The sequence below is a fragment of the Maylandia zebra genome, unplaced genomic scaffold, assembly GCF_041146795.1.
Source record: "Maylandia zebra isolate NMK-2024a unplaced genomic scaffold, Mzebra_GT3a scaffold03, whole genome shotgun sequence".
NCBI classification, from domain to species: Eukaryota; Metazoa; Chordata; class Actinopteri; order Cichliformes; family Cichlidae; genus Maylandia; species Maylandia zebra.
Genome location: NW_027490033.1, coordinates 497,496 through 512,621, shown reverse-complemented (window position 1 = coordinate 512,621; position 15,126 = coordinate 497,496). Strand labels below are relative to the sequence as shown.

General features: G+C 43.3%; 2 protein-coding genes across 3 annotated transcripts in view; both read left to right on the top strand.

Moving 5' to 3' along the window:
- Positions 1–15,126, top strand: part of LOC112432436 (protein NLRC3) — a 3,307,575-nt gene that overhangs the window by 2,868,820 nt on the left and 423,629 nt on the right. The gene's annotated exons all lie outside the window — the stretch shown is intronic.
- LOC112431879 (uncharacterized) lies at positions 5,247–14,037 on the top strand. Of its 2 annotated transcripts, XM_076881185.1 has the most exons (8): positions 5,247–5,333; positions 8,663–8,725; positions 11,476–11,793; positions 11,915–11,986; positions 12,086–12,204; positions 12,288–12,348; positions 12,439–12,533; positions 12,969–14,037. In XM_076881185.1, the coding sequence occupies exons 3-8, from the start codon at positions 11,758–11,760 to the stop codon at positions 13,948–13,950; spliced, it is 1,365 nt and encodes a 454-aa protein (XP_076737300.1). In that variant the 5' UTR covers positions 5,247–5,333; positions 8,663–8,725; positions 11,476–11,757; the 3' UTR covers positions 13,951–14,037. The 2 variants fall into 2 exon arrangements, with proteins under 2 accessions (XP_076737300.1, XP_024656394.2); XM_024800626.2 differs by lacking the exons at positions 5,247–5,333; positions 8,663–8,725 and having other exon boundaries at positions 10,221–11,793.

Below are 15,126 nucleotides of genomic sequence, written 5' to 3'. Positions count from 1 at the left end.
CTGAGAGAGCTGTACCTACAACTTAACAACCTGAAGGATCCAGATGTGAAGCAGCTGTCTGATCTTCAGCAGAGTCCAGACTACAGACTGGAGACTCTGGTGTAAGTAGAGTGATGGAGTGAGTGGGTGGTGCTGTCAGCAGTATTGTACTAAACACAGTCAGTATGAAACAAAGATCCAGTGTTTCCTGTAAAGCTGCAGCTTCTCAGTGAAGCTGTGAGAGGAGAACGGTGACAGGCTTCAGGATTGGACACAAACACTTCCTGTTTCTCACCTTTATGGTCACCATAGTAACGGCTGACATGCTCTGATCAAACACTGTCAACAGCCAATCAGCTCTCTGAACAAAGCAGCACGCAGACCAATGACTGCATTGATTTCCAAGTTTAAAGCAGTGAAGAACACAGTCTGTAGGTGAGGAAGAATTTAGTGAGAGCAGATGTTTGGATGGAATTCCTCCAGTTAACAGCTGGAACCGTCCATCTGGATTGTTGGGCTTGTTGTTGGGGTTCCTACAGAGCTCAGAGTGGACACACCAAGGTTCTTCTAATGAATGAAAGTCCAAACTCAAACTAGGAGGGAAAAACATTTTCAGCAACTTCAATAAAAATCCAAAGATTAGAAAAAGTGAAGCAACAATGAGTCCTAGTACAGTCCCAGCACTGACGTCCCTGCTGCTCCTTATACTGGATGTGCTGCATCACTGACTGACAGCTGATGAAGAGTCTCTGGAAACACTCGTTTATCTCCTCTGCTCTTCCTCCTTCTCTCTGCAGGTGGAGGTTGTGGCATTAAACAGGACGGTGTGTGTGCTGAGAGAGGAGCAGCTGTGTCCTGATGATCCAGAGAGGTTGAAGCAGCAGCAGCTTGTGTGTAGAGACGCTCTGACTGGGCCATGTTACTGGGAGGTGGAGAGGAGAGCTTCATCCAGCAGTGACTGACAGAGGAATGAAGTGCAGATGACTGTCAGTGCTGCAGAGTGAACTGCTCTGAGAACAGCTCCACTGTCAGACACAATGTAGAGTCCAGCATCAGCCCTGTGTGTCCCTCTGGATCTGACAGAGGATCATCAGTGTATCTGGACTGCTCTGCTGCTGCTCTGTCCTTCTACAGTCTCTGCACAGTCTCTGTCTCACTCTGGAAAGATTTTACAACTTGTTGTAATTACAGAACGTTAATATAATATTCAAACATGTGATCTTCTCTTTATTTCTGAATCTTTACCAAATAAAGAAAAACCAAACGAACAAACAGAAGCTGTCGTGTCCTTTTTCACCACATCTGTGAATCTTTTCTGTGTTTTTCCTCTTTTCCTCCTTCCTGCAGCTCCATCTTCATCATTCTGTGTCCAGTATATGTGAACACGTCCAAAGCATCTGAGCCTCATGTTACCCGTTTGTGTGAGTTACGCCTGTCGTTGTGTTGTGGTGTATAAATAAGGGGCAGGAGACAGCGCTGGATCTCTGAGTTCTTTACTCTCAATTTCTGCAACATCTGCAATATCTAGAAATGCAAACCTGTGAGCTGTGTGTGTTGTGCGTCTGCTCGGCCACCTCTCCTCCGGCCATGCTGGAAGCAGCTGTGCGTTTGACAGTTTTATCGACTCGACAATAATCGAACAAATTAAATGTTCAAAAATATCAACTTAAGCACTTCAAAGTCAACAAAAAGCTTAAAACAATGAAATAATATTTCACTGACAAAACAACAGCTCATAAGAACGATACACAAAATAATACAGAAACAAACAAATAAAAGTTATTAACCAGGATCCATGTTTTTGTCACAAACACTGAATCAGCTGATTCACTCTTTATGTTTCTGAGTTTGTTTTGTGATTATAGTTCTGGTTTCTGTTTCTGTGTCTTCACTGTGTCCCACGTCTCCTTACTTTGGACTGTCTGTCCTGTCACTGAAGGTGTCTGCCCAACAAGGACGTGGTGCTGAATGCATCCAGACCCCTGCTGACTGTCTTTGCAGCTTCGGTCAAAGGTACAGTGTCCACTGTGACCCTGAGAGCAGGACACAGCCAGAGGTGAGTCAGCAGTTACAAACTAAATGCTGCTGACATGAATCAAACTGCTGGATAACCCACTGCTCATGAAAATGGCACCTTTCTGTTGCTTTTTGAGATTACTGAGAATATTTGAATTGTGACTCAGATGGCAGATCCAGGCTCTCAGCCTCCAGCTGAAACTTCCAGTCCTCCCCCAGCCAGAAGCTCTGATGCTGGGCTGAGAGACTTTGATCCTTCCCTGGATCCAGAAATCCAGGAGGGAGAAGGAGAACAGGACCTCCTTCCTGATCTGGAGAGGCCTGAGGGAAAGAAAGATGGAGCAGACAGAGCTTTGAACAAATCCAAACCTCCTGAGCTTCACCTCCACAAAGGTGCAGACACTGATGCACAGATTCACATGTGACACCTGCAGCGTCCAGCTTGTGCCGCTGACATTATCTCCACTCTGATACAAGCCTCATTCACTCGCTCACACACGTTCATACAATCACCTTTTCCTCACAGTCACACACATGAATGTAATGAGGGGAACTCGGGGTTCACTGTCATTCCTCAGGATCCTTTGATATGCAGACTGGAGGCTCTGTGGATGAAACACCGACTGTCTGAACCACTCTGAAGTGTTCATGATGGACTTCATCCTGATTAACACTACAATACTTGTTAGAGGCCTTTTATATGTAATAATATTCTTTTCCATTAAAGCTCTGAACATTCTCACTCTTTCTTGACCAGGTGTGACAGGTGAAGGACACCGGCGAATAGGAGGACAGAAGCTGAGAGCCATTAGTCACATGACTTCAGCTGCTGCTGCCTCACCAACCACTGGCCCCTCGGTGAGTCTAGAGTTACAGCAGTGACCACAGGAAGTGCACACGTGTGATCTAAAGCTACATGTGGGCCTGTGACCATCAGTCTTCTCACTGTGGTAGACGGGTTTGTGAGTCCCTGTGATGCTGGGAGTGTCCAGGACAGTCGCTCCTGATCGGGTCTCTCATGGAAAGCTGGTCCCAGGAATTCCTGGAAAATTCCTCCACAAAAGAGAACTGGGAACATAAGTGCAGAGTGACAGAGGTGCTCAGCAACCCTGCTGTTATATGGGAATAGAACCAGAATAGTCGGCAACCACTTGAGTTAAGTTAGCCAAAGAGATGCGACTCAGACTGACTTCATCATGTTGGCAACGTGTCTGCATTGATAAACTCCAGTTATTGACAAATCAGAGAATAATTCCAGTCGTTCAGAGACAGATTGTGATTGTTTGGAGGATGTAATCGTTTCCCTTCAGGGAGCGTGTTGGACGCTCAGTGTCCGGGTGATTAGCTGATGCAACTACTTAGAATCAGTTTGTGAATATGAAGAAAATCAGTGCAGTCACTGGACAAACTCTGATTCTTCCTAGTTTCACTCTTGTTTCAGTCCAGTGTGACTGAGGTGGTAAAAAATGATCTGACTTTTAGCCACACAGCTGTCTGCTAGAGAAAAAGCCTTTGTGCACAACTTTCTTAAAGGCAAACGGCACCATGTTCACTGCAGCTGCAGCAAACGCAGCAAAGAGTGAAAGTTGGACTGAGAATGTTGTGACTGTTTCATGAGAAAGAGCAGGAAAACAAGCATCACACACCCAGACACAGTGCTGGGATTAGAATTAGACTTTAGAGCCAAATGTAGGACAAAAGCTTTAATATGAAAGAGGAAAACCCAACAACAGCCAGAGCATGAAGCTCAAAACTACACCAATCACCAAGAAAGCTGACAGGCCTGTGACACGTCAGAGACGCCGTTCAAATCATAAAGAAGTTGGTTTATTGACAAAATGTAAAAAACCAAAAGAATCAAGTCAACCTTCAGTTTCGAGCGAGTAGACCAATCAGGCACAGCAGCAGCTCTAGAATAAGCAACAATTTGATGTATTACAAACAACCTTTCATATACACACATACATATGGCTCATATGCTGTTTAAAAAGGGCTCAAAGACCCAACAGATTACACAAAGTACAAAAACACTTTCATTCAGACAACAGTCAGCTGTGCACGAGACAGAGAGCCGACTACAGTTAGTAACATGGACTCACTTTGTTTCAGACACGACACAAAGTAACACAAAGCCACAAAGAGCAGAAACATCAAAAAGGAGGCAGAGCAGCAGCAACTCTCCATGAGCTGTGAGGCTAACAGCCACCCACACTTCCTGTGATGCATAATGAAAACAACATTAACCTGAAGGATGATAACAACAGAAAGAAGTCTAAGCTAATGTTACACAGCGCTCACACAGCGCTGACTGTACAGGCCTCACACAGCTACGACCTGCATCCACAACACCTGATTCTACTGAACACAAACAAGTTAATGATATATGAGCAATCCAGGGAAGGCTTCCAGGAAGGTGAGGATCCAAAGACAGCTCTACAACAGCATCAGTCAGCAACAATGTTACTAATCACTGACTCTTTCATCCTTTTATACTCAATCAAAAAGTGCTGTGTTCACATTAGTTTCTGCTGAAATCCAGAGACTGAAAATGCGTCTTTTTAAAGTTTGAATAAACTGACTGAACTTCTCACGAGTCCAACCGTGAGGAACACTTCCCCCCATGACACATCACAGGACAACGTCTCAGTGGAGGGGGGACAGTAGCTCAGTTTAGGCAGTCACACTCAGAATCGATGCCTCCAGTCAGGGTCAAACGTGGTCCTCAGAAACCTGCAGATGTTTGGGCCAAGCTCTCACTGGTCTCTGCGTCTGTAGACTGAGCTGATGTTTCTCCAGGTGTCTGGTAAAAGGACGATGCTGCTGTCCAATGAGGCGAGGAGAGAAGTAGCCAAACAGGCGAGAGCCGTGAAGGAGGAACGGCGGGCAGCTCTGGATGCCCGACATAAATACCTGATGAGCAGGCTGGCCGACGCCGGCAGCCTGGAGGAGGCGGCGGTGGAAGACGCCATCGTCTCTGATGACAGAGTAAGTTCAGAGACGTGATCCTTCCTCAGAGTTGAACCTTTGAGTCATTAATGTCTGATTCTTCCAGTTCAGTCTGATCCATGAATTATTTGCTGCAAACGGATCCAAGAAGCTGATTTTCTTCTATCAGGATGTCAAACAGGTAACTTTGATCACATTTCAATGACTGACACATGAAGGTCTAACCGCTCTTCATAATCTGCTGTCCTGTTTGTTGCAGCGTACTTTGTATTCATATCTTTTAATATCTGCCTTTCTCCCAGAGTCTGTCCTCCCGTCAGTCTTCCTTTGTGGACGCATCAAACTCAGCTGTGGCTCAGAGGAAACTCTTCCTCACTACGGGGAACTCTGAGGTTGGCTTCAGCTTTTTATGTTTAGCTCATGTGAGAATCACAGAAAAATGCTGATATGAGTGGAAGCTTCTGCTGGGAAATTGGCAAAGAGCAGATTATTGAACAGCGAGGCAGACAGTTCATTTCAGTGATGCCAGTTTATTAGAAACGAGGACTGTGGGGCTGCTGGAAGTCAGGACGGCCGCTCTCTGGATAAACCTGACAGCTGAGGTGGAGAGCAGGATTTATCCACAGACGGCTTCTTCCAAGCAAATGTCCTGAACACACCTAAGCTGAGGGTTACACAGTGTGTCCTGTGTGATCTCTGCTTTATGGTGGTTGAATCTCACAAATGTGACCATCAGACCTGACGACTTATTTGTGATGTTTTCATTAAAAATATCCTGGGTGAGGTGTTTGGGGCATGTCCCATGAGGAGGAGTCTCCAGGGCAGACCCAGGACACACTAGAGAGGTTATATCTCTCAGCAGGCCCGGGAATGCCTCAGTATTGTCCTGGATATGCTGGAGGAAGTGGTTGTTTAGGGAGGTCTGGGATTCTCTGCTTAGACTGCTGCACCTGTGACCCGGGACCAGATAAACAGGAAATGGATGTTTGAAATTCAAAGAAATCCTCTTTTAATAATGAGGAAAAAAGACAGCAGGAGATCCATCGCAACTAACAAAACACTTCAAACACATCAGTGCATCAACTTTAATCAACTTCATTTGGTTCAAATGAAGGAATCTAACAAAGCACTCACTAAAATGAAACACCAGTTAGTTTCCCGAGCTCAACAGGTCGAACACCTGAGTTTGGTTTGCGGTGCAGTTTTTATTTCTTCTAGATAACTTGGGTTATTTGCACAGGAAGGGTTTTTAAATGTATTTCTTAAGTACGATCTTATATGGGGGTTGATTTTATAGCATAACAGAATAATGTAATAACTCTAATAGAGTATAAAACATTTGCAGAATGAAGTACAAGGTGAAGAAAAGTCAGAACGTCCCTGTTTGAAAATACAGTCTCAGAAGGTCAGAGATGGACAAATTCAGCTACAGAAACATGTGGCCATTTTTTTAAAGCCATAGAGCATATTACAGACGACACAAAGAGCAAACACTGTAAACTTCTAACCACAGACCTCACACAGCTCACACACGTCAGAGTGAAGCTGTCATTTCCTGAAGCTTCCACACAAGAGAACTGGCAACAAGGTGGAGTCCTCATGGATCACTAGCAGAGAAATGTGGGTGGGTGCCAGACCACATGGACTCGACTCACTTTATTTCATACAAAGGAGCAGACTAATGCTGTCATCCTTAAAGACTAACTAGAAACAAGCAGTGCGCTCGCATCGACTCGACTTGTTTTGCAAGTTTGAAGTGAGATGGTACTTTGGAGTCAGCCTCCGAGATGATGGCTGGTTTTTGAAAAAAATCTCATATTTATACAATGAGCAGCAGACTTTCCTGACTTGCAGAGGTCAACGTCCTCCTCAGTCATGCGCCATGAGTGGCACAGATACTATTCATCAAATAACTAACATGGCCTTGATTGTTACTCCAGAGACTTATCTGCGATGTAGCTTTATAGCATTTTCATTAGCAATCGTATGATTTGTGTTACAATGACCTTTGTGGACGGGCCCGGACCCCCAGGCCTCGTCCGTGACGCCGACGGTGAGCGCAACGTTTTTGTTTTCTTGCGCTTAAAATAACCTGATCAGCGTTCTGCGGACGGTTTGTTTACATTTCTCACATCTGTGATTGTTCACACGGGTTGGACACGAGCAGAGAGGGCTTTCAAGATGAAAAAGCCAACGTGAAACTTTAACGGACGACAAAGTTTTTCAATCAAATCTCCGTCACACCCTTCCTTGACCTCATCACGTTACCCACCTTAGTCAAGGAACAGTGGTTCGGGAAAATATGCATTTGTTTTTTGGACCAGTTTAAAACGTATCTCAACTAGTGATGTGCGGATCGATACTGAAATATCGATTCCTCCGATACCCGTCATTGTGTCCGGCCCCTTGGCGTGCACACTCACAACAATGGCTGAGCGTAAACAGAGTCATGTGCAGACGTATTTTACCTCCACGAACAGCTGAGACGTGGTTTGCCATACATGTGGCAAGAATGTGAGGTGTTGTGGTAACACCGCTGACCTGGTCAAACACCTCAGAGTGAATCATATCACAGAATATGACGAGCGTATGTTGAGGCGAACTGAAGAGGAGGAGAGGGAGAGGTGCTGCCAGGGCGAGACAGACGTCTCTCACGGAGTCCTTTAATGCTGCAGGCAGGCAACAAATAGCCACAACTTCAGGTTTTTCATTTCTATATGATAATTCTGCATCATTAAGTGATAAGAACAAGTAATCTGATGTCCTGTGATCATTACGACGCTATAATTTGAGATAAAATAAAAGATAGAGTAAAAAAAATAAGTTTTTGTTCAGAGTATCGGTATCAGATCAGTATCGTCGATACCACCCTGAATTTTACTTGGTATCAGATCGGAAAGGAAATCAGTGGAAATCAAATCCTGCTTCTACAGGTGTCCAGTTCATTCACTCTGACCCCTCCAGATAAGCGTTGCCAGTTCTCACTGTGCTGTAGATCACATTTTCTTGTGTTTGGGGTTATAACGGTTACTTTTGAGGTCTGTGTTATAAAGCAAGTTAATCCTGAATTTAACTGGAGAAGACAAATTCCCACTGCGTGGTGTAGTGCACAGCCAGGCATTCTTTACATTAGTTCGTTTGACAAAACCAAAAAGCCGAAAGTATTTACTTGGAGTTTGGTTTGATGAAATAAGTGCCAGAATCAGTGAATACAAATGATTCCAATGACATGAAAACTGGTCGAAGGACAAATCCCTCAAGAAAAGCACGACTAGCACATTAAGTTTGTTTGTAATCATCATCATCTCTAACACCATGCGCACAACAGTGATTTTGTTACAGAACACTAAGATAGTAAAATCTGGGAAATGATGATATTTCTTTCCAAAACTTCCTGTCTGGAAGACATTAAAGCTGCTGTGCCACCTGCAGCTTCTTTCAATCTACGTTATGTGAATATATCTTTTTTGTTTTTGGGTTTGAACATCCATTCAAACTCACTCTCTGCCTAGCAAGTGTCATTCCCTCATTTCCTTGGGGTCCAGCTTCACATACGTGGCACTGAGCCTTTTCCTTTGTCACCTCTTTCTGCTACATGCCTAGCCTCCCAGTTTCTTGGTCTGTTTTCTTCATTTCACTAACTACACTTCTTTTTCTTTGTAAATCTCTTCCTTCAAATACTTTCAAAATCACTTTTCTTTTTTCCCTTTCTTCTGTGCAGAGAAGACGTCAAACCCCTTCTTGGCAGTTTATCTCAATAAAGCTGTACTATCCCAGCCATCTGGTAAGTCTTCCCTACTACCCAGAGCCTGTTTATACTCCTGCATGTCTCTGCCTTCACTCACTTCCTCTTCTTGATGTCCAAACTCATCCTTCAAACTACCATTTGATGCTGCATAGCTGCATTCTCCCTGACACCTCCTTGTCTCCTGTCTTTTTGATTTCACCTTCTGCATAATATTTAGTTGCCCTGTGTGCAGCTTCCTCCACTTTCATATATTTCTACAAGTTCCTCCCTGTTCTTGAAGTATGTGTGCACCACGGCCATTTCCACTTGGAAAATCTGCCCCACATCTGTCTTTCTAGATTTCTCTCCTAAACACCACACCTACCCAACACCTCATAACCTCTGTTCCCTTCACCTAAATGTCCATTGAAGTCTGTGTCAATCACCACTGTAGTATGTGGTCTCTTGCACACAAAATGTGTCTACCCTCCACCTCCATAATATGAGTCCGCCAGCCCTCCCATTGCCAGTCATAGTCCATAACAAGTCAAAAACATAAACAGCTCGAACGTATTATTTATTTAAAAGAGAGAGAGAGAGAGAGAGAGAGAGAGAGAGAGCTCAGTTGTCCTTGCTCTAGCATCAAGAGTCAGTGACTGGCTGTTCACTGCAGGCTCAGCAGTCCAATGGCCGATCAGCAACAAAACAAATAAAAAAATAAGACACGTTCTTGATTATGACAACAAACCACATCCAAAAAAATATGACAGCAACACTTTAAGTTTTGTGTGCATTCATCATGTGCAACTCTGCAGAAAGTCTCATGTCAAGGATGTGTGGACAGGGGGGCTATTAAAAAGTTCCAGTATACAGAATAGAAAACCATCAAATGAATGAAATAAAATCTGTTGTCACAGTGGTTTTTGAAGGAACAATTACTTCACAGATGGACAGCCTCATTATATTTTAGTTAAACCTGATGATACACACTTCACGTCACCCTAGTTACATGTTTTTATTTGCCATGTGTATGTTATCCAAGGGAGGAAAAAAAAGAAAAAGAAAACTTTTGATGTGTCCAGACATTTCTTCACATCAGCTGCCAGCAACCAGTTTCAGCATGTACAACTGTTGCAGTAAGTGTGCTCATGCAGACCAACTATGCTGGTCCACTGTTCTTAATGGTGCTGCATGTTGAGAAAGAAGTGAAACAAATGTTTTGTTTAACAAGTCCACTAGTGTTAGAATAACTTGGCATTTCCAATCTGTTTCTGCTGTAGTTCAATGAAAGGTTTCAGTTACTTAAGTTTGAGAAAAACCAAAAAAACCGTTGGCCAGCTTCCCTCAGGGTCACTCCACGGTTGATGACATGGTCCACTATTGTAGCTCTGATGTCATCAGCAATTCTATTTCTTACTCTTCTTACCCGTCCTCTCCCCCCTCCTCGTCCTCCTCTTGCTCCTCCTTGTCCTTGTCGTCCTCTTCATCCTACTTCTTCACCTCCACGTCCTCTTCTTCGGCCTCCTCTCACTCTTCCTGCTCCCTCCATTGTACTCCACACACAGAGCTTACCTGTATCATAGTGCTTAGGCTGATTGCAAAGTGAACTAATTATCTAAAAAAGCTTTCACATGTGGCAGTGTGCCAGACAGTTGACAAAATAGTGTAAATAATGGCCATAAATGTGTATAGTTTTGCTAGGAGTGCGTTGATCATTTGGAAATTGAGTGCAAAGCAGTGAGTTGTGTTTACAGTTCTGCAAAAAGAGTGCTGTGCAGTGGATTGTAGCTACAGGTTTGCAAAGTGTGTGTTACAAAATGGCAAACTGAGTGCAAAGCAGTGTTTGTGCTTTTAGTTTTGCACACTCAGTGAGTGGTTTTGCTATAAGTGTCAATAGTTTTAGGAATTGTGCTGTAAGAATCACAGTTAGGGTTTAAGCATTCAGAAAAACCTGTAATAAACGCACACGCATGCGTCTTCAGCATTACTGGGTTTCTGCAGCTCCTGGTTTCCTGTTTAATACATTCACACAAGCAATCAAACGCTATGAATCGTTCCACAATGTTTGCAGTCACTTTTCTTATCCCTCCTGACTCAAGAGCATAAAGCGATCTACGTTAGCTCTGGGAATTCTGACGGTCGTTCAGTAAATCTTTGTTTAATCTCTTTATTTGCTTTTTGGAGAAGTGAAGGTACAAAAACCTCGTCAATCAAATTTGCTTCGGTGGACAGAAAACAGCCGTTGTAGACTGTTTGGGGTTACCTTTTATAAGTATTGAATTTTCAAAAGTGAAGTCAGTTCTTCTGACCAGGTTCAGACCAGGATGAACACAAGTATGATACTGGACCCACTAGAGAACTGGTCCCAGCTGTGGGTTCACCTCCTCCTGCTGAACTCATAGGACAGACTCTAATGTAGCATCACGTTCATCGGTCACTCCTGACCTCCTGTGAAGCATGACGGATGTGTAATTAATGACTTCATTATTTGGGGCATTATTGCTCTAAAAATCATATTAATAGTATTATTATTATTGTGCTTTAGGCTGCACTGATAACGCAGAGGTCTCTTCTTCCTCTGGGCTGTTTAAAGGGCCAGTTTGTCCAAAGCTGTGTATATACCAGCTGCTGTCAGGCTTCAGATGTCTGCATTAGTCCACAGTCCACTGTTTGTAAGCCATTGCTTTACTGCAAAAGTTCCCATCTACTGTAAAGAAATGGAGATAAGCAGGCACATAATATGAAAAGGCATGCTGTAGCTGACTTTGTCTTTTCTGATCCATCGGTTTGTGTGGCTCTTTCCACAGGAGGGACCTAACCCACACTTTATTTACTTATATGATAAGTTTAGTGGAGTGGAGTGCAAAATACACAGTGTTTACTTTTAATTTAACAACATGAAGCTGCATCAAGTTTCCATGGTGACTGCTCAAGAAATTCTGCATTCATAAATAAACATCAGACTGTCAAAAGAGCTCATCTGTGCGAGACCACCGAGCTGAGAGCATTTTCAGGTCCAGATCCCCCGTACGCCATCGTTGGAGAGCAGTTGACGTTTTTCTTCCTGACTTTGATTTGAACACGTTTAAATGGAAAAGAGTCAAGGAATCTATAAGCCTATCAGGGTATGTGACGCTTTTGCTTTTACTGCATTTCAGTCATTTGAAGAATTTGATGTCGTTTTAAAAGTTGACAAACTGAGAATCATTTTAAGTAACAATGACTAAATTGCTATTTCTTTGACAGGTGTTGTTCAACACACCGATTTATGAAACAGCTGTAAAGATCTGCTGGTATCTTCCGGGCTACAAGGCTCAGGTTAGACCCAGATTCATGCAAACCAAAGCTGACAGAAAATATCAGGTCATTTCTGAGGACCTGAGAGTGGTGGTGATTAAATGTCTCCTTTACTTTTAGGTTGCGATAATGACGGAGTTTCTCAGACTTCAGCAGGAAGATCTAATTCCACCGAACCTCACTGCTGAAGATCTGAGAGATCTTTTGGTGGAGAAGAGCAGGGAGACGCTCAGAGAGCAGTGAGTTACTGTCACACCTGAAAGTCTGTTTGTGATGACGTGTAAGTGCTGAAAGAAAACCTCTGCTTTGCTTTCTTTTGAAGGCTGTGGGAGTTTGAGTTAGAGGATTTTGACGAAGAGGAAGCCAAACCTCTTCTAAGGCTGGTAAGACGAGAAAACCCACAAGACTTTTTTTTCATTACGTGCACATAACCTTTACACATGAGCGCACTGTAAATGTGTTTTCTGTTTCAGGTGTGGGCGGTGAACGTCAGCAATAAAATGAGGGACGTTGAATTTGAAGCCAGGTTGCTTCTTCAGTTCCCAGAGGCCGTACCTCCTAAATTTCAGTGAGTCACATGTAACATACAGTTATTAACCCTGTAAGACCCAACCCATCAAAAAACAGCCAGAAAATTCAGATTCTTTGGAACTGAGATGTTTATCAACCCTTTAAACAAAAGCCACACATGAGTTCTTTGCTATGTCATGTTGTGTATGATTTACTTTTATTGTGTATTTATTTTTTGTATCACATTTGATACACTGGGTGTTTTTGGCAACTTTGTGTTAACGACAATGTTAACTTTAGACTAAAAAAGAGTTTTGTCCACAACATTTAGAAATTATAGCAAGTATTGATCATGTTGATGAGATCGAGGTCTCAGAAACTCATGTATGATACAAAGGTGGTTACAGGGTTAACAGTCCAGCTACAGTGTTTCAATATTTAAATGATGCTTTGAATATGTTTAACAGATAACTCTTATCATGTTTTTCTACAGAGCACCTAAATTCCTCAGCGCGGTGAAGGATTACGTTGAAATCCTGAAAAAGAAGCAGCAGGAACAGCCTAACAGCAAACTGCTCACCGCGCAGGAGGTAGTGGTCGAGGTAGTTCCCCGCGTTCTCCAGGGCTTCTGGGAGCTTCCTCCTCGTCCCCTCCTAAACATGGCCTCCCAGAGTCTAAGTATCCTCTCCACCAGTGTCACCAAGGCCACTTTAGATCGTGTCTCCAAGAGCCTCACGGCGATGGAAACACAGGCCGTCTTCACCCGCTCTATCCGAGACGATCTGGTCGACAGCATCCTGACGGAGATTAGACAGAAATTTCCTGAAGAAATTCTGTCTATCCAAGTTGCAAACTTTGCACCCCTGTTGCTGAAGACCATTGCTGATATAGCAAGGATCCGGATATGTGAAATCTTTGAGCCCCCTTCAAGTCCTGATGTGAAGAGCACAAATGGTGAGCGCTCCTCTGACGGCCTTTCAGTGGCAAATGTTCCACCAGCCGAAGGAGCTCTGTCAGAAAGTGTTGCAGAGCCCGACGCTCCCTGTGAGGAACTTCTTTCTGAAAGGGCATCCAGTCTGAGTACTCGAGACCTTACGATCGAAGGAGCTCTGTCAGAAAGTGTTGCAGAGCCCGACGTTCCCTGTGAGGAACTTCTTTCTGAAAGGGCATCCAGTCTGAGTACTCGAGACCTTACGATCGAAGGAGCTCTGTCAGAAAGTGTTGCAGAGCCCGACGCTCCCTGTGAGGAACCCTATGGCGAGTCCAAATCCTGTGTTGAAGGTGAAGATCATATGATCAACGGATCTTGTTCTGAAATTGGGCCGGTTCCTGATGTTCCCTTTGAGGAACCTTTTCCAGAACCTGAAGCCAGCATGAAGTCCGAAGACCGTCAGAGCAAGAAGAAGAAAAAGGGCTTCTTCAAAAGACTGAGAAGTCTGTTCTGCTGCTGTTGCAGACCAAAAGTCACCGACTGACACTGAAGCTGTGACCCAGTGTTGGTGTTGCAGTAACTCTAAATATGTAAATATGTTCCTTAATGATTGTTCTTCATTTTTTTGGGGGTTTCCTTAGTTTTCAGTGGGCTGGGTGTTTTTTCTCCTCCGTGTTCTTTACTTGATTCTTGTTCATAGTTCCTGATTTGTTTTCCTAGTTCTTGTTTCTTAGTTTGTAGTTTCTTGAGTCCACCTGAGTTTCCAGCAATAAAAGCTGCCGATTCAAGTTTCATTCCACGTAAGAGTCCTGTGTTTGGGTCCTACTACCTGCCTGTCACAGCACACCATGACAGAAACTTTATAAACTCATTCATATTTCTACACGAGTCTCCAGCTATGTTAAAGATTTTTTTTCTTTCAAACATTTGTAAGAATCTCTTATGGTTCTCAAAATACTTCCACAAGTCCAGTAAGTGTAGTGCAGTAACATATCGATGGTATTATTTTTAATAATTATTTATTATTTTTAATGCACTTTGAACTGAAACTGGTATATAAAATGTACTTCCTGTAGAAAATGCAGTGTGAATGCTAATAGCTGAATAGCTTGAGTTGAATTTTTATAATTGCTGAAATCTTTGGTGAAAAACATGTTACAGTTTTTGCCCGTTGCTTGAACACATTTTGCAAAACGTCGCTCATTGTGCCAAAACTCTAAACACAAGTAAACATGACACATCAAAATATACCATTCACATCTGTGCCAAACTGAAACTCTGCTGTCAAAACCTAACATTCCTCTGTCAAAATGTAACTCTGTTGACAAAATGACACATACTTGCATCACATGCAGATCAGATCAGGGGGACACACTAGTCTACTTCATATAAAACACTGCAGTCTTTCATTGTCATTGTTTATTCTGAAGGCACATTTTCAGGAGACACAAACAACCAAAAAAAGCAAATAGGCCTACTCAATATTGTCCACTGCAGCACCATGAATTCAGATAAAGCAAAACACAAACATAATACAGTAATAGAAAAAACACTATACTGTACACACAAAAAATCATGACAATTGTGCATACGTGGGCTCATGGATCCCGCCGTCTGTTGGGGTCTGGCCACAGGACCTCATCGACATCACAAGCAGTGTCTTCTCCCGCTGGGCACCGGGGAAAATATCCTCTTGCATGTCGAAACCATCCATGGATTG